Here is a 21,345-nt window from a genome sequence, read left to right on the forward strand (position 1 = left end):
AGGTCTCAGATTTTTGAGGAGCTTATGGTGTTGCTCTTGCACCTTTGCTGTCTGGATGCCTTGCGTGAAGGCCACCCTCGTAAAACAGCTCTTGGAACTGTTTGAGATCGTCTGGAGGATGGACGTCCCCCGGGGCCGTAGCCTCATCCGGGGAGGAGAGCGAGGAACCGCTGGGGTACGTCTCTCTGGACCCTTCCGGTTCCTGCTGATGATGGTACACCCTCTCACTAGAGGTTTGCGAGGAAAAATCTCGGGGTTCCATAACCAGTCCTCCCTGAGATGCTTAAGTCTCTGTCCCCGGTCGCAATTGCCCTCGGGGGTACGAGATCGTTTGTAGGGATTTTTCCCTAGTAGATTGCCGATGGTGTCTATGCCCTGCATGGTCCCAGCCAGGGTGAGGCTGGTTGCAGAAATGGAGAAGGGGGCTCCGGGTAGGCTGGGGGGGGACCCCTGCCTTCTAGTTGGAGTCTGCAACATAGCGGAGGGCTGTGAGAAAGCAACTCCACAGCCCTGTGCGGAGAGGGGCTGCAATGCCCCCTCTTGTGTGCAGTCTTCCCCCTCCCTTGAGGAGGTAACTCCGCCCCTGACATACAGGGGATCCCGGCCCCGTCCGCACTGAGCTCGGCACACTCGAAGGCGGTGCCGCACGTGCGGTGTCCTTCGGTGCCGGCAGGCTGCGTGCCTGCGCGCTCTGCACCGCCGGTTTTCCGGGGGTCGGTGGTACCGGCGCTTGTTTAGCCGCCGCCCTGCCTGCGGTGCGGGGCGGCTGGCTGATTATCGGAGGCTGAGCCGCTTGCACGTGGCTCTCCGTGCCGCCGCCGATCAGCTGTTGCTGCGGCTGGGGGCTGCTCGCTCCTCCCGTCCCGCTCGCTGTTGCTGCCGGCAGGGATCGGGCTGGGGGGCATACAGGGGATTCCGGCGTCCGCACCGAGCTCGGCACGCTCAAGGGTGGTGCCGCACGTGCGGTGTCCTCCAGTGCCGGCAGGCTGCGTGCCTGCGCGCTCTGCACCGCCGGTTCCCCGGGGGTCGGTGCCGCTGCCCGCGGTGCCGCCGGTACCGGCGCTTGTTTAGCCGCCGCCCTGCCTGCGGTGCGGGGCGGCTGGCTGATTATCGGAGACTGAGCCGCTTCCACGTGGCTCTCCGTGCCGCCGCCGATCAGCTGTTGCTGCGGCTGGGGGCTGGTGGCTCCTCCCGTCCCGCTCGCTGTTGCTGCCAGTAGGGATCGGGCTGGGGAGCATACAGGGGATTCCGGACCCGTCCGCACCGAGCTCGGCACGCTCGAGGGCGGTGCCGCATGTGCGGTGTCCTTCGGTGCCGGCAGGCTGCGTGCCTGGGCTCTCTGCACCGCCGGTTCCCCGGGGGTCGGTGCCGCTGCCTGCGGTGCCGCCGGTACCGGCGCTTGTTTAGCCGCCGCCCTGCCTGCGGTGCGGGGTGGCTGGCTGAGTATCGGAGACTGAGCCGTTTCCACGTGGCTCTCCGTGCCGCCGCCGATCAGCTGTTGCTGCGGCTGGGGGCTGCTTGCTCCTCCCGTCCCGCTCGCTGTTGCTGCCGGCAGGGATCGGGCTGGAGATACTTTCCTCCGTTTCTGCGCTGATGGAGTGAGGGAGGCAGCTTTCCTTTTAAGGGCCCCGGAGGGTCCCTCCTGCTGCGGCCGCTCCGGCGCTTCTGGCTGGAGGGCCTTATCAAGAAGCAGCATTTTTATCCTCATCTCCCTGTCCCTCCGTGCTCTGGTTGTTAATTTAGCACAGAAGGTGCATTTCTGTGCCACATGGGACTCCCCCAGGCACCTTATGCATAGACTGTGCCCATCGGACACTGGCATCGCCTCTCGGCAGGACTCACGTTTTTTTAAAGCCTGAAGAGGACATTGTTGGTGAGTCTTTGAGTTTTTAAGTGGGTACTTAGCACCTTCCCTGTGCCGTTTTCCCCATCCGATGGCCTGCCTTAGCAGGAGGGCTGAGGGCCCTAGCTCCTGGCCTCCGGCACTTGTTACTGGGACTGGCTGAGCTGTCCCTCTCGTAGCTTGTTCGTTGTTGTGTTTTGTTTTTTTTTGTTTTTTTTTACAAAATAACAACCGGCTAGCTTATAGTAGCCTAAGTGCCTGAAAAAAACTTTTAAAGAAAAACAGATAAAGTCGTTGAATACGCTACTTGGCCTTAGCCTAGTTGGATTCCGTCTGCAGCCGACGGCGGTTAAGAGGAACTGGCGGGGACCGGATCGCGCACATGGCCGGGAGCGCGCGGGGGAGCGGCGCGCACCGGCGCATGCGCGGTCCGGCAGAAACTGCTTGGAAGATCCGATCTGCGGCGCCGGGCGAGCCCGACACCTAATGTGGAGCACCCACGGGGACACTCGAAGTAGAAGAGCTGTGCGTGTTGGGGTGCTGGGCAGTGGGCAACTGCAGTGGGACTGAGAGTGGGGGTTGCTGGACAGTGGTGGTGGTGCTCAGAGTACTGTGCATTTGTGTGTGAGGGGTGACAAGAGGCGAGGCTGTGCGATGTGGCATGGAACCACCCCTACAAGGAAGAGGTATGCTGGCAGCACATGGCTGAGTGGGTCAGTATGCACCTGATGGCTGCTGGTTTGTATACAGTACTCTCGCACTGGGTGGAGCCCATGCTGTACATGCCCCATTGGCCCTGGCCTGCACCTTGCTCCAAGGAATGACCTCCTTGTGCCCTGTTCCACTGCCTTTACAGGGACCCACAAATGTGTGTGGAGCCAAGCTCACAAAATGTTAACCCATCCTTGTTTATGCCACGTCACAGAGAAGCAACAAGTCCATAGTCTACTAACTGTCCTTTCAAACTGCTGACTACTTCAGAGTGAGGAAATAACTGAGGTCCAGTATACGTGGAATTTCTACTGGTCAGAAAGAATGCTTCTCAACATACATGTGCTTTGCTGTAAGGGTTTGGATCTTTGATAGCTGGCAAGTATCTGCGCCTCCCCAGGATGCTCTGCACAAAGCCATCCCTGCTGCATTTCTTCACCGTCTCCCTCAGAAATTTCTGAATCCCTGAGAAAGGAAACAAAAGAAAGACTATCCCATCATTCCACACTACTGCCAGAGTTCCATGGCTCCTTCTCTATAACTCTTTATGCTAGAACACCAGGTACTTCATGTTTACTCCATCCTCTGTTTTTGTACTAAGGCACTGGCAAGTTTTGGACGCCAAATATATCATTAATATGTAAAGAGGAAGACGTTAATTTCTCAGTGCCCCTGTGAGATAGGGAAAATGGGTGAGGGATCTTTCTTTCAGGTTGGAATTCAGTTCTCCTTAGTTTGTGAGTGGGGGGAGCTAGCTGTGCACAAGTGTATTCCAAGTGGTAGCATGTCAATATTACACCACTATTTATTCTTGATTCTTTGAAGTGAGAACTTGTGGTGGCACTGAAGGGACATATTTCAAAAGGGGAATAAACTGAAAGAGGATATATGTAAAAAAAATTAGTGTATTGAATCAGTACTATATGTAAGTGTTCTCAGACCCACTGACCGTAATCCTGGGCCCCAGGGCAGAACAGTCAATGGGCCCTTTATGAAACATTATGCAATATTGTTTCCTTTGCATATAGTGGGTGTCATATTCTGATGGACCTCATTTGGGATGGGACACAATCTAGAAGTTATCAGAGAAAAGCTTAGAGTCAGTGACGGAGCACTGACACTCCACTTCATTATTCTGCACTCAGCTCCAAGCTCTCCTACTGAAGCTTGCTGTGACTCATCCCACTCGACCTTCTGCTCATTTTCAGAATGCTATTTCCTCGTTGAGGCACTTTTCCCAAGGAAACTTGAAATGCTTCTCAAAGATATGATGTCTTTATATAAAGTGTGTGGGAGCTACTCTGCACAGCCAGATAAAAATGGCAGGGCTAGAAGCAAAGCTATTAAAGATGTAATGAAAGTTGAAGGTAGTGTGGAAAAGATCACTCAACACGAAAAATGATTAGCTGTACTTATCAATGACAAAGCAAGTGCTTAAGTCCAAAAAGAGAAGTTACTCACTTTGTGTTGTACCAATGGTTCTTCAAGTGGCGTGTCCCCAGGGGTGCCCCATGGTAGGTGTTGGGCTCGCCCAGTACCACAGCACAGAGATCTTTCATAGCAGTCCAGAGTGGGGCACCAACCTGGCATGCACCATTTGCACCACTAGGGTGGCATGAGAATCCCACCCTCTTCAGTTGCTTTGTTGACACCCTAACTATAGCTACTGCACCAGATGGAGGGCAGGTGGGCAGGACATTGAGCGCGCATGGAGACACACATCTTGAAGAACCACTGTTACAACACAAAGTGAGTAACTTCTCTTTCTTGTTTGAGTGCTGTCCCCATGTGTGCTCCACAGTAGGTAACTGCAGAGCAGGACCACTCTATAACTGGATAGTGGGTTTCTATTCAACTCATCTACTGTGGACAGTACTGCCTGACCTAGTGCCATATCTCTGTCAGTGTGGGACCGCAGTGCACAGTGAGTCGTGAATGTGTGGTTAGAGGACCATGTAGCTGCTTGACAAATGTCCTGCAAAGGCACTCCCTTTAAAAAAGCTGTGGATATTGCTATTGATCAGGTCAGTAGTGCAGGAGAGGAGAAAAGCATCCCCTAGAGATGTGTGCCCATTGCCTGCTCTGGAACAGTAACAAGTGCTTTTGGTGTTCTCTTGCATGGCAAGCAGGTCTATTGCTGGTTGGCCCCACATCCGAAGAGCTGTTTGGTCACCTTGTGGTGGAGCTCCCACTCACTCTCCAGAAAGAAGTGGCAACTTAGAGCATCTGCCATGGTGTCATTCACGCCACGAGGACAATGTTGTGGCCGATGCACCAATTCCAAAGTTTTATGGCCCCTGCACAAAGGAATTGTGATCAGGCCCTGTCTTGACTATTTATGTAAAACATTGTCGTGGTGTTGTCTGTAACGATGCGGATGGTCCTGTTTCGAATGTGAGGTAGGAAATGTTTGCAAGCATTGGAGACAGTGTGTAGTTCGAGATGGCCAATATGCAGACTCTGTTTCTCTGTGAACCTTTGGCCTGGGACATGATGTTGTTGGTAATGTGCTCCCCAGCCAAGAAGCGAAGCATCCATTGTAATTTGGCAGGATGGTTGGTCGCGGCGGAATGGAACACCTATCGAAGCACATTCTGTTGGGGTACACACTGATGGCAGCCAATGCTGCAGGCAGCAAAAATGTAACCAGGCATTGGGGACAACATACATAGTGACTGCCACACGGCCAAGGATCTGGAGGCACGTAAGTACAGGCACCGTGGGACTGAAACTCTGATGCCAGTTTTTTTATGGCCTCATGATGCTGGATAGGGAGGTAAGCTTGGGCAGTTGTGCATCAAGCTGTGCTCCTACAAACTCGATGCACATAGTGGGTCCCAGCACTGATTTGGGTATGTTTAATCAGGAAACCCAGGAATTGTAGCACTTGTTTTGTGGACTGAATCATGGCTCTGGTGATGTGTTGAGCTGGTCCACGAAAGTAGGCCGTCATCCAGATATGGGACTATAGAGATGCCTTGCCATTGGAGGTGTGCCACTACTGGGGCAAGGACTTTGGTGAATACCCTCAGTGCAGTTGAAAACCTGAAACGCAGTATATTGTATTGATAGTGATTTTCTCTTAGAGCAAAGCCCAGAAATAGTCTGCGCAGGATGAATGGTGACTCAGAAATAGGTGTCTTAGAGGTCGGGCACTGTGAACCAGTGCCTCTCCTCGAGTGCAGGGATTATAGTGGATAGGGTGGTCATTCTGAAACACTTCTTGCAAATGTATTTGTTCAATCACCGTCGGTCTAGTATGGGTCTCTGGCCTCCCATCTTCTGTATCAGAAAGCAGTTTGAATAAAACCCCCTTCCCTCGTGTTGTTTTGGAACCTCTTCTATGGCCCCAATTTGCAAGAGGTGTAGCACTTCTAGTAACTGGCTATATGCTGTTGTAGGGTAGCAGAAGAGTATATCTTCCTGCCGAATAACTCCAATCTCTTGTGTTCTTTATCAGCAATGGTATTCTTGCATAGTGAGGACCTTGATCTATGATTGTCAGCATTGACCACTAAGCAGTTGAGCTGCGGATTCTGATATAAGTCGTCCATGGTCTTAGCTGGGACAAAATACTTTCTTGCAGCCCGCTTGTTGGTTGGGGTAATGGTGGCTGGATATTTTCAGACGACGTCTGCTGTCTCCAGTATAGCTCCGTTCAAGGGAAGAGTTACTCTTGCTGCAGTAGGAGGATGTAAATGCTTTCAAGGTTTATCTGTTTCTCTGGTAATTCAGTCAGTACGATTTCTTGGCTGACTGCCACTCTTCTGACTAGATCTTGAAATTGTTTAAGGTCATCTGGAGAAGCTTGATGGATGGGTGAAAGGGCTTCAGTACAGGAGATAGCCAATTCAGCTGGTGGTGAGTCTGGGGGGAGTCGTCATGCAGTATTGTTCAATAGCTGTGAAACGTATAACTCCTTCTTCCTCAGGCTGAGTCCAGATGTTGGCATGGGAGGGGATAAATGATGTCGTCATCCAGTGGAATGTGGCTCAGAATAGCTCCTAGTAGGCCCTACAGAATGGGAAAGGACTGCCTAGGAATGAGTACAGCAGAAAGGGATCTGGGAGTTATAGTGGACCACAAGCTAAATATGAGTCAACAGTGTGATGCTGTTGCGAAAAAGGCAAACATGATTCTAGGATGCATTAACAGGTGTGTTGTGCACAAGACACGAGAAGTCATTCTCCCGCTCTACTCTGCACTGGTTAGGCCTCAGCTGGAGTATTGTGTCCAGTTCTGGGCACCGCAGTTCAGGAAGGATGTGGAGAAACTGGAGAGGGTCCAGAGGAGAGCAACGAGAATGATCAAAGATCTAGAGAACACGACCTATGAAGAAAGGCTGAAAGAATTGGGCTTGTTTAGTTTGGAAAAGAGAAGATTGAGGGGGGACATGATAGCAGTTTTCAGGTATTTAAAAGGGTGTCATAAGGCAGAGGGAGGGAACTTGTTCTTCCTTGCCTCTGAGGATAGAACAAGAGGCAATGGACTGAAATTGCAGCAGGGGAGGTTCAGGTTGGACATTAGGAAAACGTTCCTAACTGTCAGGGTGATCAAACACTGGAGCGAATTGCCAAGGGAGGTGGTAGAATCTCCATCATTGGAGCTATTTAAGAAGAGGTTAGATAGATGGCTTTCAGGGATGGTCTAGAAAATGCTTGGTCCTGCCATGAGGGCAGGGGGCTGGACTCGATGGCCTCTCGAGGTCCCTTCCAGTCCTACTCTTCTATGACTCTATATGATTCTATAAAACAACAGGGTGCTGGATGCATTCGCAACCCAGGCCCTTGTGATTCATATGGGTAGTGACAATGATGGCGGTCATGGTGGTAACACGGTGCCCGAGTAATGAGCAAGGAGGAGTGTCTTGAAGAAAGGGTGTCTCTGTAATGAAAATACCTGTTGAATCTAACAGGATATGGAGATAGAGGGCTTTCATGAAATTGACTAATCTTGCAGGTGACTGGTCTCTGCACAGATCAGCCTGACAGTAGTGACGTCAGTAGTATTGGTGGTGCTTGTCCACGCTACGTCTTTGAAATGCAGAGGTAGGGGGTGCAGTGGATCATCCCCTCAATGAGTGGATTACAGGGCTAGGGCTATTGTCAGCAGGGAGCTTGTTTGTTTTAGCCCTAGCCTTTCTGGGTGTCTTAGGTGAGCACTGCTGCTGTTGAGCGCTCAGTAACAGCCCCCTGGTGCTGAGGGAGAATTCAGCACTGCATGCTGATCAGGCACCGATGCCAGTAGACTCTCTACTGGTGCCTGCAGTGCAGAGTCTGCCAGTGCCAGTCCCAGTGCCGCTTCAGGAGCAGCCTGCATTGTGGGGTTTGAAGCCGGCTTGGAAGCGAGGCTCTTTGATTTTGAGGATGCTAACACTGTGGGCTTGGGCTTGGACTGAATGCCTGAGGTGCCCCGTTTGTCCCCCACGCTGATCTCTGATCCAGGCATGGGGGATTGTTTTGAAAGGGAGTGAATCCCTAACAGTGATGGGGGGAGCATCCCTAACAGAAGGGATACTTCCACTGGCAGCAGTGGTGTTTGAGGCTGAAGTGCTTTGTCACACTGGAACATTTTAGAATCTGAGCTCCCTTTCCTTTCTTGTTCTGGCTGTTAAACTTTTACAGTCGGAGCAGCACTGGGGGGATGTGTGAGGCAACCTGAATGTCCGTCAGAAGCTGGCATGGGGTCCTGGCCCTTGAGGCATTTTTTAAAGCCTCCTGAAGACATTGTATCAGTTGGATGTTGATCTTCTGTTTCTTCTTTGTTTTAGTTGATAAAAAGCTGTTTTCTTCTCTTTTTTTTTTTTTTTTTTTTTTTTAAAAAAAAACTATTTATTTATCAGAAACCTGCTTGTCAGGAAACTGACTAGCAAGAACTGAAACTGACGGGGGAAGTCCCAGCTCCTTGTTCTCTTGGGTTTCTTTTGAACTATAGCAGAGTACATGTGTATATATGTACAAGAGAAAGAACAAAGTAGACGCTAACTAACTAAACCTAATTCTGTTTACACGTTCTGAGGTGGAAGCAGAGCCATTACTCCATGCACAGCCAAGGGCAGCAAAGAAGCAACTGAAGAGAGCAGGGCTGTGTGCGCTACCCTCATGGCGCAAAAAGCACTTGCCAGGGTGGTGCAAGTGCAGTCCCACTCAGGGCTCCTATAAAAGATCTCCATGCTGTGGTGCTAGGCGAGCCCAATACTTACTGTGGAGCATCCACGGGGACAGCACTCGAAGAAACATTATATATCTTCAAAGCTGCATGTTCTAATAAGGAATTTATTTTAAGCCTGAAACTTTAAAAAGTAACCTTCTGGGGTGGACTAATTTACAGTCAAAACAACAAAATCATTAAAGTAATGTGGCATTAAATTTACAGAACATTGTTTAACAAAGGGGAGTCACAGAGCTTATGTGAAAGCAGAGATTGAATTACTTTGTGTACACATACAACATAGAGTTCTAGGAGTGGACAAGAATGTGGGGGAACAGAAGCAGGGCCACAAACATTTGTACCTTACCTGGGTATCTGGATTTGAAGGATTCAATGTAGCAGGCAGCATCATTTTCTTCAATACCCATCTGTTCTCCTAAAGATTTAGCTCCCATTCCATAGATGATTCCATAGCAAATCTGTGAGAGGAAAGACAGCAAAATCACAAGAACACAGTTAGTGATTCAAAGACCAGCGGTGCAACAAAATTTGAACTGCAGAAGAGAGTAAATCCCGACATGGTTCTTAGGATTTCAGTTTACAACCTGCTACTTTGGGATATCACAGCTGCATTCATGGAAAAATTACACTTCCCACACACTTCAAGGATACCATTTTAAATTTGAAACTTCTGAGGAACATAAGATTTACTGCGCTGCATCACATCACTGGTTTATACTACCTATGGAAGAGGCCAGTAACTGATGCACCATAAAATGCAACTTCCCTTCTCATATTTCCCATATAATGTGCTTAACAATAAAAGGGGTGGGAGAACAGACTACAAAATAGTCCTTGAATTTGCAGCTATTAGCTTAAACCCTGATGTGTTCATGCCAACGGTATCCAATATTTGCCTAAAATTTCACTGTGTTTTGATGACTGCAGAAAATTATGAACCTACCTCTCCCTTATCCCACCTAATTATAGATATTTTTCTTTGACAGATTGATGAAAACCTCTTGACAGGGTACTTAATATTCTGGGAAGAGGGCAATGTGACAACTATTTTATATCTGGGCAGGAGTAGAGAACCTATGGAGGTCCCTTATTTTATAATTTAATAGCCAAAGGAAACAAGTTTTTCAAGAGGTTTCGAAGAGGTTTTTGAATTATAACCTTTGATTAAGTCCTTTATGTCTGATGGAGTTAGAAATTTTACCAAAGACTACCTGCTTAGCTTGTTGCCTTATCTCGTCTCCAACAGCTTGAGGATCAATCATCCTCCACTCAGCTGCAATGCTCTTGAAGACATCAGCCCCACTGTTCAAGACTTCAATGAGCCGACGGTCGCGACACAAGTGAGCAAGGATCCTCAGCTCGAGTTGGGAATAATCAGCAGCCAAGATTAAACCTCCTGCCGCCAACAGACCAAATAAATAAAAACAATCTTTTATAAATTAACACTCAAATACCACCTCAAAATTTATCACCTCAGATACTACAGGCCAGATCCTCCACTGCCTCGCCCTTGGATCATCACTTAACTGAGTGCAAAGAGAGCGCCACACTATCAAATCAGATTTCTTCACTCACAATGAAGGTAGCTTTATATAAGTTTAAATCCACGGCTGCACAAGGTGAAATCAGAGGAGACTCATTTACTGAGTAGACTACTATCTACTGCCCCTATGCTGAACAGCTTTTCACCAATACAATTAGGGCCTAGCGATTGCATGATCTTTCCCTGTAAAATCTGATCTCCCGCTTACTGGTGGGAGCACCCCATCTGGGTATCCGGGGGGGGGGGGGGGGGGGGGGGGGGGGGGGGGGCTGGCTGGGCTCTTAGCTGAAAGTCCCCACCAGGTTGTGAAGTGACAGGACTTGTCTTTCCTCTGCACAGCTACTCTCATGGAGAGATCAGAACCACCTCTGAGTGCCTTCCCCTGCTGAAGAAAGGTCTGGTGCTGGGCTGCAGCCGTGGAAGTTCCTGAAGCTGGAGAAGACTTGTGCGTGTGCACCTGATCTCTAGGAAGGGAACTCCTAGCTGTGTCCCCCTGTAGGGAAGGGACTTCTCTGTCCCTTGCATGGCAGCTTTTGGGGTCAGGAGGAGATCAGATCTACCTCCAAGTGCCTCCCCCTGCTGCAAGAAGTTCCCATCCTGGGCAAGAGCCCCAAAGTTTCCTGCAATTGGAGGAAGCTCATTTTCTTCCCCTGTTATTGGAAGCACCTCAGCTAGGAGGCTCCCAACTACAAATTCCCTCTGGGCTTGGGAAGTACAGGACTTGTCCTTCCCCTGCACGGCTGCTCTGGGAAGACAGAAGGGGAGATCAGACCCACCTCCCACCAAGTTTCTCCCCCTGCTGCAGTATGCGTCGGGGCTAGACAGCAGCCTTGGAGTTCCCGTAGCTGGAGGAGGCAAGTGGAGATGGGTGTAATCTCCCTCAGCAGCAGGAAGAGCCACAGCTGGGGAGGCTCCTAGCTACAAGTCCCTGCTGCTTGAAAAGGTATCCCCATGGTTAGAACACTGTGAAATTTCAGATGTAAATACTTCAAAATGTGAAACTGATCCATTTAAAAACCCTCTGGCTGTAAAACTGATTGAAATAGAATTTGATTTTGCTAGGGCCCTAAACAGGAGGTCCTAGTAGCTTCTCTCTCATGCCTCTGCTTCCCACTGCAGAGACGTCTAAACTGATGTGAAGCTGGGTGAGAATTCATTCATGCTATCCGGGACCTGCTTCTATTGGTGAATAGCTTCAGGACTTGCCTCTGCTGTGACTCAGAATTTTGCCAAATAGCAAAAATTAACCTGATTATCGGCCTGTCTGATGCCCAGAAAGTTTTGAGTATCAGCAAGAAAAAGGGACAAGACTCTGGTCAGTTTTAACTCTTGGGAAAGTTACAAGCAGCAGCACATGCACTGACACGATCTGTTTGTGGATACAGACAAAAGAAACAGCATAATTTTTTATTCAGTTCTGGTTTGGAAGGCTTTTTTCACAGCCATAGAGGATATGAATTTGATGGAATTGGCCACAGAGCCCCATACTCACCCAGCCAACAGAATTTCCTATTTGCAATGGATGAATGAATTTTTCAAGTCCTGCCTCAAAACCACTCACCCATTACAATTCTCATCTTTTAAACTGCTACCACCATTATATGTAGACCCGAAATAATAACCATAACAATTATTAGCAAATGGAGCTGCATCTGCTCTGCAGCTCGCCCACCGCTCCACCCTCGCACCACACCCCCAAAAATCAGACCACCTGTTTAGGTGCCTAATTTTAGGCACAAAAATCTTAACATTCATTTTACTTAAAATATAGTTAGATAAAACAGAATAGTTAAAACACAAGCCACTCAAAACACATGGCCAATCAAAACTGGTAGTGAGATCTAAAAAAAATTTATCCATCTGATAATAAGTATATGGGACAGAGGCTGCAACAGCCAAATTAATACTGAACCATGGCAGTCAGCCTGAAGAAATTAAAAATTTCAATGAAAGCCAGGTACTGTATATTATATTGTAAGTACTATATCGAGCACAAATAATTTTTAAAAGAGAAAAAGTACGAATCTATATAACCTTTATAAACCTATGTTAAAAGTATGAACCTATATATCTCTCCATGCCTGGGTTCTCCTCTTACACTGCCTCCTTCTGAATAACTTTAGGTAAAATTACTACGTATAGTACTGGATTTCCAATCAGCCTGCCCAAAAAGATGTGCACATCAGCATTTCTTCCCTTCATTACCAGATCCAGATTTACATTAGCTGGGTGCTTAACTGAACAAACCGATACAGGACAGTACAATATCATTACCTGAAAAAGGAACAAAAGCATGTCTCATGCTAACAGAAAAAGGCATCCCTCTTTCTTTGGGTCCATCAGCCAGAACCTTACGACCACAAGGCAAGGTACTGCAATGCTTTCTACCTCTGTGGAAGCAAAATATGGTTTACTTAACTGAATTTACAGTGCTTATTGCTGCATCAACTGTGGTTACAAAGATTTTAAAATCAGATGAATTATTTGGAAAAAAAAGTCAGTGGTCCTGGCCCCTTTTATGCAAATTGGCTCATGGATACAAATGTGTGTAACTGAAGACACTTTAGGCAAAATGCATCATGCAACATATCATTTTTCAAGTTACCATCTGCTGAATGTGTATATGGGTTGAACCTCTCTCATGAGGCACCTTTGGGACCTGACCACTGCTGGAAAAGAGAAGTTGCCAAAGCACAGGAGGTCAATATTGTGCAGCACATTACCAACACTTCCACTGCTCACTGGGCTCTGAGAAGACATTGAGGGGTAAATTACAGCTAAATAACAGCACAGAACATTGAGAGCCAGGACTGGCGGCTGTAAGCAAACCGTATGGTACTATGGGAAACTTGGCCAAACCCAAAATAAGTGGTTGCCTGGCAAGCTAAAATCATGCTTGAGCACAGAGTTTGCTGGACAAGAGAGCTCCAGATTAGAAAGGTTCAACCTGTAATCTATTTCCGTGCATGTATCATTGTGTGTGATGTTAGACGTGAAGTGTGAATCTGTTTATAAATTTAAATGTGTTTACAAGGACCATGAGTGATACTCTGAAAACGTAATGGTTGGGAGCTCCAATGATCTCGGAATAGTCTTGCATTTCCCAAAAGCCTGGACTGTGGTTGGTCCTGCCAAGACATGTGGCCAGGCCACCTGATGCTGAAACCCATTTTGCATCTTGTACATTTCCACTCAAGGCAAGAAAAGTTCGAACTAAGCACAAAGAATCCCCACCTTGGTCAAAGGGGACATAAAGGTGAGAAACTGAACAATAGGGGAGCAGCCAGATGCCAGGAGATCCCTGACTTACTACTGAAGATGTCTCTTGGAAAAATGTAAGACTGAACAAAGAGAAAGATCAAGCCATAGGTAAGGTTACCTAGCTTGTGAAAAAGGTTATTTGATGTATTCTTAGGGTAAGAATTTGCATGCAACAAGTGTCAATGTACTAGATCTAGCTAGCATTTTTTTAACTCAGTAACTTGCTTTGATCTGTCTATTTTACTTGCAGTCACTTAAATCCTAGTTTTTATATTTAATACAAATACTTGTATTATCAAACCCCATATAAATAATTGTTACCTAGGGGGAGCAATCACTGTGCATGTCTCTCTTTCATTGATAAAGAGAATGAACATCTTTAAGAGCTTTCTTCATGAAAAACTTTTGAACAGTTAGGATTTATTTGAGGGTTTGGTCCTTTTTGAAGGTTATGGTCCTGGGTGCTGTCAAACCCCTTTAACTGTATCCTCCCAGAGCTGACTTGGCTTAGCATGAGTGTCACTCCTTTAAGGAACTACCATCCCAACCCAACTTTGTTCCTTTACTGTGGGTGACCAGAGCTTCTGGCCCCGCAGGACAGGGTAGTGAATGCCCCAGAAAGCAGGGAGGTGGGCTCAGTGGTATGGTCAGCACACCAGGTGACAGACCCAATGGGACTCTCATGATCCAACCCGATAACTTTGTATTGTTCCTTCAAGGTCAACAGATTCTGACTGGCAGGCTCTCTCTGACCATGCCGGCTCATCCCAAAGACACTGAGCCTCACTACATACTGACAAATGCATAATTGGAAGTCAGTCTGTACTGCCTGTGTGTTAGTATTGTTAAAATATATATTAGAGTAATCAGAATTTGTTTAGCCCTATGCTTGTAGGATGCTGCTTTTATTAATCCTACTTTTAATATCTGTAGCCCATGTTAGAATGGTAACTGCTTAAATATTTGCTAAGACTATAAGCATCCACAGGTGAGGGAGAAGCATTACCAAGTGTGAAGTACTAGTTCGCCATAAGAGGTTTTTCTCTCCTCTACAAAGCAAAGTCTACAGACACCAGACAAGTCACTCTTGAAGATCAGTGGGCAAAAGACTGTGCATCCCCAGTACCCATAAAAAGAAGACATGCATGGACGCTCATCACAAGTTTGAATGTCAAGGCATGAGAATAAAAAATCCCAATTAAGGAGAAATTTTGCTGAACAAAAAAGCCCATACACAGCCTTTTTTCTCTGCTTTTCATCTGCAGAGAGGTCAGAAGTCCCACAGTGGCAGGCTCTGAGGGCTGCAGCTGGCTCCAGCCCACCTGAACCCCACCAGCGACATAGGAGGCACTACATCCTGCTGTGTCTCTACACACTGCACAGTAGTGACGCTGTTAGCTAGGAAGGATCCCATATTCGGGGGCCTTGAAAGGACTTCTGAGTCCTTAGTTTCCAAGTAAAATAACCTACAGATCAACTTAAGAGTGAAGAAGAAATCTATTGAGATCAAGATCAGGTTCCTCATTCTGGGAAGAGCTAGACAAAATGAAGAAAGGAAAGACACCTCCCACTTTTTATCAAATTCTTGTTAGTTTCCTTACTTTCTTTTCTGGTTTCTCTCTTCTTTGGAGCAGAACCTACAGGAAACAGATGAGGATTCAGAGTGGTCATGGAAAGACAGATGAAGAAGTTGGAAGAGGCAAGTGAGGGGTACAGAGAAAATATTCAGCAAAATTTCCCCCGCTAAGTCACTGAATCAGAGAATTGTCATCCAAGGGTTGGCACCATCACCCCATTTAGTTACATCAGACCCTCTGATTCAATAAGGACACTTTAAAGTACCAGATTAGGAGACAAGAGTTAGGAGAATTACTACAGGCTGATCAGGCACACAATTAACAGAAAATGAAGGCTGAACCTTATTGGTATTTGGGAGGTTCACACCTCCATGCCAGGGTTCATTCATATAAGAAGTCTCCCTTGTACAGAAGCCATCTATCTGTCCCACCATATTGCTCTTATCCCCATATTACTTTGCTCACTAGACAGCCACACAATACAGCACTAAGAACTGGTTCACCCTTTCTATCTGATTTAAGAAGTTCTGTGATATGCAGGAGCTGTATTTAAAACAACCTGCATCTGACAAAGTGGGTCTTTGCCCACGAAAGCTTATGCTCATACATTTGTTAGTCTATAAGGTGCCACAGGACCCCTCATTGCTTTTATTTAAAGCAAGATTCTTTTGCTTCAGAAAGGCATCACTGAATTGAGCTAAAAGGCAGAATTGAGCAACTCCTGAGTTCAAATCCCAGCTCTGCTAATTTATTACTCAGTTTGCCTATGCATGAAACAGGGGTAATACTAACCTGCCTCACTCTGCTATTGTGAAGATTAATGTTTGTACAATGTTTTGCAAAGATAAGTGTTACATAATAGCGAAGTGCTATTAGAGTTATCAGGTATTTCACTGCACCATTGATCTTCAGCCATTTATCCTCTCTAAATTCTGAGAAAAACACTGAAAAACAAGTCATGCATCAGACGTTAAAGCAACCTATATCAATCTCTGTAAAATATAGAAAAAGGAACTGACACAGCAATCAAGCTAATAGCAACAGTGTAAGCGGACTCTCTGCTGGAAACATTCCTACCTGCCCCCAGGGAAAGTAGAGCCACAACCTCGTGCGTGGGAAGGTGGACTCTCTCCAACTAAGGCTGGCATTGCAATCTCAAAGTCTTTTGGAACATTCTGGATATTTGGTTCTATGAAGCTTATGCGACCTATAATGGACCAAGAGCAAGAAGAAAATAAGGACCAAGAAGGAAACAGCTCAAGGCTAGCATAGCATGCATTTGAACACACACACACACACACACACACACACACACACACAGAGCTGAGAACTCAGGAAATCCAAGCGTCACACTCATTGCTTTTGAACTAAACACATCTTGGGGGAAATGGAACTAAATTTAAAATCACTGTTTATCAAACACCTTAAGAACCAATTTTACCTCCCTTAAAATTACTTCAGTCTAAATGGGAGGGCTTAACAGTAGAGGCAAATTAAGGTTTTGTGGGGTTCCAGATCAGGGCAAGTGGGTAGAAGAGCTCTTGGTTGCATCACAATCTCAACTTTTAATACCTTGGGCCATGTCTAGACTAGCGCTTCTGTCGGCAACACTTATGTCACTTGGAGGTGTGAAAAAAAAATTCTGACTGACACAAATTTTGTCAGCATAAGCATTTTTGTCCACAGCACTAGGTCAGTGGGAAAGGCTCTCCTGTTGGCATAATGCGGAACAGTTGTGCCACTGTAAGCTTGTGAGTATGGACATGGCCTAAATAATATCAATAAGTGCCTCAACTTTAATGCATCTCAATGCAATTTTAATGCTGTTATGTTACAGTACTGTTGACAGAAGTCCAGCTCCCTCCTCCCTCTCAATTCCCAGACACTGGAAAAGTAACAGTCCAGAGAGTCAAGTCTGCTGGCAACGCAAGGGGTACATTGGGACTAAACAAGCAAGCATATTCCAAAGCACTTCAGACCAGCAGGGCTTACCCCTCACTGACAGAGCTACCAGAGATAGAACCCCTTCTCCTGACCTTTAGCTCCCCATATTGACAGGGCTCCCTTTTCTCCCCCAACTTAATTACACCCCCTCACGATACCACACTTCCAATATATGCTCGTTTCCTGTTCTGGGGTGGGAGCTTGGATCGGAGGGTCAGTTGAGATCACTCTTTTTTACTTGACAGCAGGGATGAGGAGTGGAATTGCTATTGACCACAGACATTTTCTCATAGACTCAGTGTCTCTCCCTTACAACTTATGGTCCCCTCCATAGCAACCTCTTGCTCAATTATGTCCCCTTATCTTCTCTAATTACTAAAAGGCCAGGTTATTAGAATGGCGTGGTTGGCGGGGGAGAAGCAGCCTTGTGCTTTCACTTGCATTCCTTTTTTGCTTACTCAACCTGTTTAAATTAAACAAGGGCAGAAGCAAGACTATTATTGTTTAGTCTTTACCCTATTTATTTCATATTCTCCCAACAAGTACCGTCATGACAGCATGAGAGCTAGTGCAATAGCACTGACTGACCGCATGGCGGTTACTGTCAAGAGACCTGCAGATGTGGATCTTGCCCTGTGCCTGATAGATTCAGGGTTAAATGAAGGTTAGCTGTCTGAAACTCAACTAGAATAAGGTGGGGAAGAGAAATTATATTACAATAAACTCTTTCATATCCAGCATTCTATCACCTGGAACTCTCAAATTATAATTGGCATTTTAATCATTAGTAAATTTTAGTTACATTTTCCGTAAGTATAGAATAGTGAAAGTAAATACAGCAAATACAGTACAAGTTCTCAGTGTACTATACTACTATTGGTAAATAAAGTACTCTGCATACATTTTTGTTTGTTTCTTAATATCTAATCTTGTTTTTCTTCAGTGTTCTGTATTGCTAGGTCATGACAGGATGAAGTTTCTGGGCACAGCTAGAGAAATCAAACCAGGATACCTTTGCTTAAAATCTGGGCCACTTACAGCCGGAGGCTGAGACTTCCTTCTCATTAAGGCAAATCCAATCAGCCACAACAGCACCTCTGCCAGTCTCACTGGCCAGACATAAGCCAGACAAGCAAACCCACAGATTTCTTGGCTGCTGTATCAGGCCAGACCAACAACCCACAATTTAATGCGAATGGCTCTTAAGCCTGTTTCACCAAACACTTCACAGATTCTTCCAGACCCCAAAAGGGCTCAACCCCAGACCCCAGTCAACATATACTTGGATCTTACTCAAACAACACGGCCACTGTTTCTTTAAATCTAAAGATTTATTAATAAAGAACGAACGAACCTGGGACAGAGAAAAGAATTGTTAAAGTGATACTTTACATACATCAATCATAACTACTGATTCAGGCCAACGATGTTATTTGCTGATTCTTGAAAGTCTCTGAAAGTTCATTTCAGACGACACAGATTCAGTTACCAAAGCATTGTAGATCCAGCCTGCTGGGGTCCACATGCTGGCACATGGACCCTTGGAGTCCAAAAGACAAAAGACTCCAAGATGGCCGCTGCTAAATCCACACCATTGCTCACTCTTGTTATTGTCTTGTTTTTGACCAGGGCCAAAGCCTTTTCTTTTTCCCCTAGTCCCTTGAGGGTGCACCTCTACCTGACTCAGGTGGGCTGTTGTGGCAAACTGACACTGAATGAATCCCAGGAGACAGTCTCAAATTTCTGAGATGGACCTGTTCCTTTGTTTCAGTTCAGGTCACTTGACCATTGCCTGCATCCCAGTGACACATTCCAAGCATCCAGAATGTAGATTTGCTGTCTGAGCACCTGGTTTCCACCCTGTTGGTCAGCCCAATGTCCTGGCTGGGGTTGAGTTCACACCTCCTATTGTGAAGCTTAGCACTAAAACATTTTCTACCACAGCTACACAGCTAACTTCTATGACTCCACATCCAAATATGGCACAGACATAAGTAGCATACATAGATTCAAGGCATTATCAGCTTTCATTAGACACCTCACACGGCCCCCCCAGGACAAAATTTGGGGCCAATAGCCACACTGGGCATTAAAATGCCTTTCAGACACAAAATAAAAATTCAGTCGTGTGTCATAGGTATACCTCTCTATTATCCAGACTATTTGAACATCTGGCAACCTCCTAGTCCCAGGTACACTGCACATGAAAAAGTTTACCATATGGGGTCCTCACGTGTTTCTACATATCCACATGATCAGAATCACAGAACTGGAAGGAAGCTCAACAGGTCATCTACTCCACTCTCCTGAACGCATTACAAGACCAAGCACCATCCAGACCCGTGGTGTCCAACTTATTCTGAACTAGCCACACTATTCTGAAAATATATTTATTATTCAAGCCAACTAGCCACACTTAACCAGCCAAACAGCCACATGTGGCCAGTGGTTAGTGTGTTGGACATCATGGATCTAGACCATAAATGTAGAGCAGGGGCAGGGCCTGGGGCAGAGCTGGGGGTTGATCAGCAAGCAGCCCTAGCACATTGGAAAGGTGGCACTGGTAGCTCCCACCCCAGCATTGGCACCTACACAAGGAGACACATATTAACTTCTGAAGAGGCACATGTCGCTCCAGATCCACAGGTTGGCCACTCTTGTTCTACAGAATGTAAAGATCAAGATAACAGTAACAAACACATCATGGAATTGCTATATAAACTCATTGAGGACTACATCCATCCACTAAAAAAAAAGTAAAAAAGCAAATAAATACATGCCACAAAGAATGCCATCACATCCATGACTGTAAAAAATTGACACTTAAGGCCGAATAGTTCTGTGGGAAAAGCACAACAACATCTGGAAATCCACACTCCTGAGTTCTCTTCCCAGACCAGCCAGGTCCAGAGCTGGTGTCCCTGGGGCGGTAGCCAGCAGCCCAGACACATCTGGGATCAGGGCTGATGCAGGTCAGGCTGGAGGTAAGGGAGCTGCAGGGGTCTGAGGTGAGGGGAGAATGGCAATGTGGGGGGTAGATTAGTGGGGCATGAAGATGGCAGCAGGAAGGGAAAGCAGGCTGGGGCTGAGGGCATGAGACCTCCCTTCATCCAACAAATTCCCTTGTTGGAGACCAGTCAGGTCCCAAAGGTGCTAGAAAACAGAGGTACAACCTGTAGTGGTTTTACAATAGCTTGAGCTCTTCATATGGAAGGTGCCCCAGAAACATTTTAAACACTAAAGATTCCCTGCCACACACACACGCTAATGCTGTATCTATCTATAGTGGGACATGGGAAACTTTTATGTTCACACACAATATACTAGTAAAATTTCTGGAGTAGTGCAAAGGTACTCAGGGTTTTAAAGGTGCTCCTCTTAATATAAATTAGTGCTCTTCTGTATTTAACAGTCATAATTAGTTTAGTTGAAAAATTAGATACAGAACACAGTGAGCTCCTCCTCTTCACTCACAGACATTGCCAGAGTCTGTGACCAGAAAGGACTTCATATACATCACATTACCTGTAGCAGTGTGAGTCTGAGATATAGGATAGATTCTTTCCATCCCCAGTGTAGGATTCAAACGCTTCTCCCTCTGCAGTGGAAACACCACTTTGGTCATTGCATTGGTGATCCTCCTCCACTCTAGAATTAGGCCTGGTAATGGGTGTAAGGCCTTTAATTTTTCCAAAACTTCCTACAAAGGTAGCAGCAGGACAAATATTAGCTGTATTACAAGTTCTACAAAAAGTTCTTCGGATCTGCATAGAGGACAAAGCCTAATTTATAGGGAGTGACATACTTTTAACAGTCTTCAATTTTTATACTCACATTTCAATTTTATGTCAACATTAGCTCCCCTTACTTTTGCTGCTTGGGCTGCAAGAATGTCATGAGGCATAGCTGCTATAGTAATATACCTCATAATTATATGCAGCAAGAGAAACAATTATTAGAATTTACTTCTGTCTTGAGTCCTAAATACAATTTTTAGAATTTGCTTCATCAAATAAGTCATGGGAAATTATCACTTGCATCACCCTACTGCTGTCTCTTCCCTCCCAGAATTAACTGTCCTACATCCTGTTCTTATACCATGTCTCTCTCCAAGCCTTGGAGACAAAGATGACCATTAGAAGTCAAAACTTTACAGTTTAAGACAAATTTTACCTATGGATCAGGCAAGATGGAAGCAAAGCAGAAAAGGTGGCACATAATCAGAGTACAGTGCCTGAGCTCCTCTTAGTTTAGTACAGCGTTCTGCTTCATTAAAGTTAGGCAAAACCTGCTGC

At 46.2% G+C, this 21,345-nt stretch overlaps 1 protein-coding gene across 3 annotated transcripts in view; it reads right to left on the minus strand.

Moving 5' to 3' along the window:
• The window catches only part of POLQ (DNA polymerase theta), a 93,084-nt gene that overhangs the window by 12,586 nt on the left and 59,153 nt on the right, over nucleotides 1–21,345 (minus strand). For 2 of the 3 annotated variants that reach the window (XM_075000759.1, XM_075000750.1), the window contains 7 exons: nucleotides 20,576–20,750; nucleotides 16,184–16,313; nucleotides 15,131–15,166; nucleotides 12,543–12,658; nucleotides 9,937–10,121; nucleotides 9,072–9,183; nucleotides 2,895–3,019 (listed from right to left, as the gene is read on the minus strand). In XM_075000759.1, coding sequence (XP_074856860.1) covers nucleotides 2,895–3,019; nucleotides 9,072–9,183; nucleotides 9,937–10,121; nucleotides 12,543–12,658; nucleotides 15,131–15,166; nucleotides 16,184–16,313; nucleotides 20,576–20,750 — 879 coding nt within the window. The remainder of the gene's footprint in view (nucleotides 1–2,894; nucleotides 3,020–9,071; nucleotides 9,184–9,936; nucleotides 10,122–12,542; nucleotides 12,659–15,130; nucleotides 15,167–16,183; nucleotides 16,314–20,575; nucleotides 20,751–21,345) is intronic. The other variant, XM_075000744.1, reaches the window with a different exon arrangement.

The sequence above is a fragment of the Carettochelys insculpta genome, chromosome 1 (genome assembly GCF_033958435.1).
Source record: "Carettochelys insculpta isolate YL-2023 chromosome 1, ASM3395843v1, whole genome shotgun sequence".
Classification (NCBI taxonomy): domain Eukaryota; kingdom Metazoa; phylum Chordata; order Testudines; family Carettochelyidae; genus Carettochelys; species Carettochelys insculpta.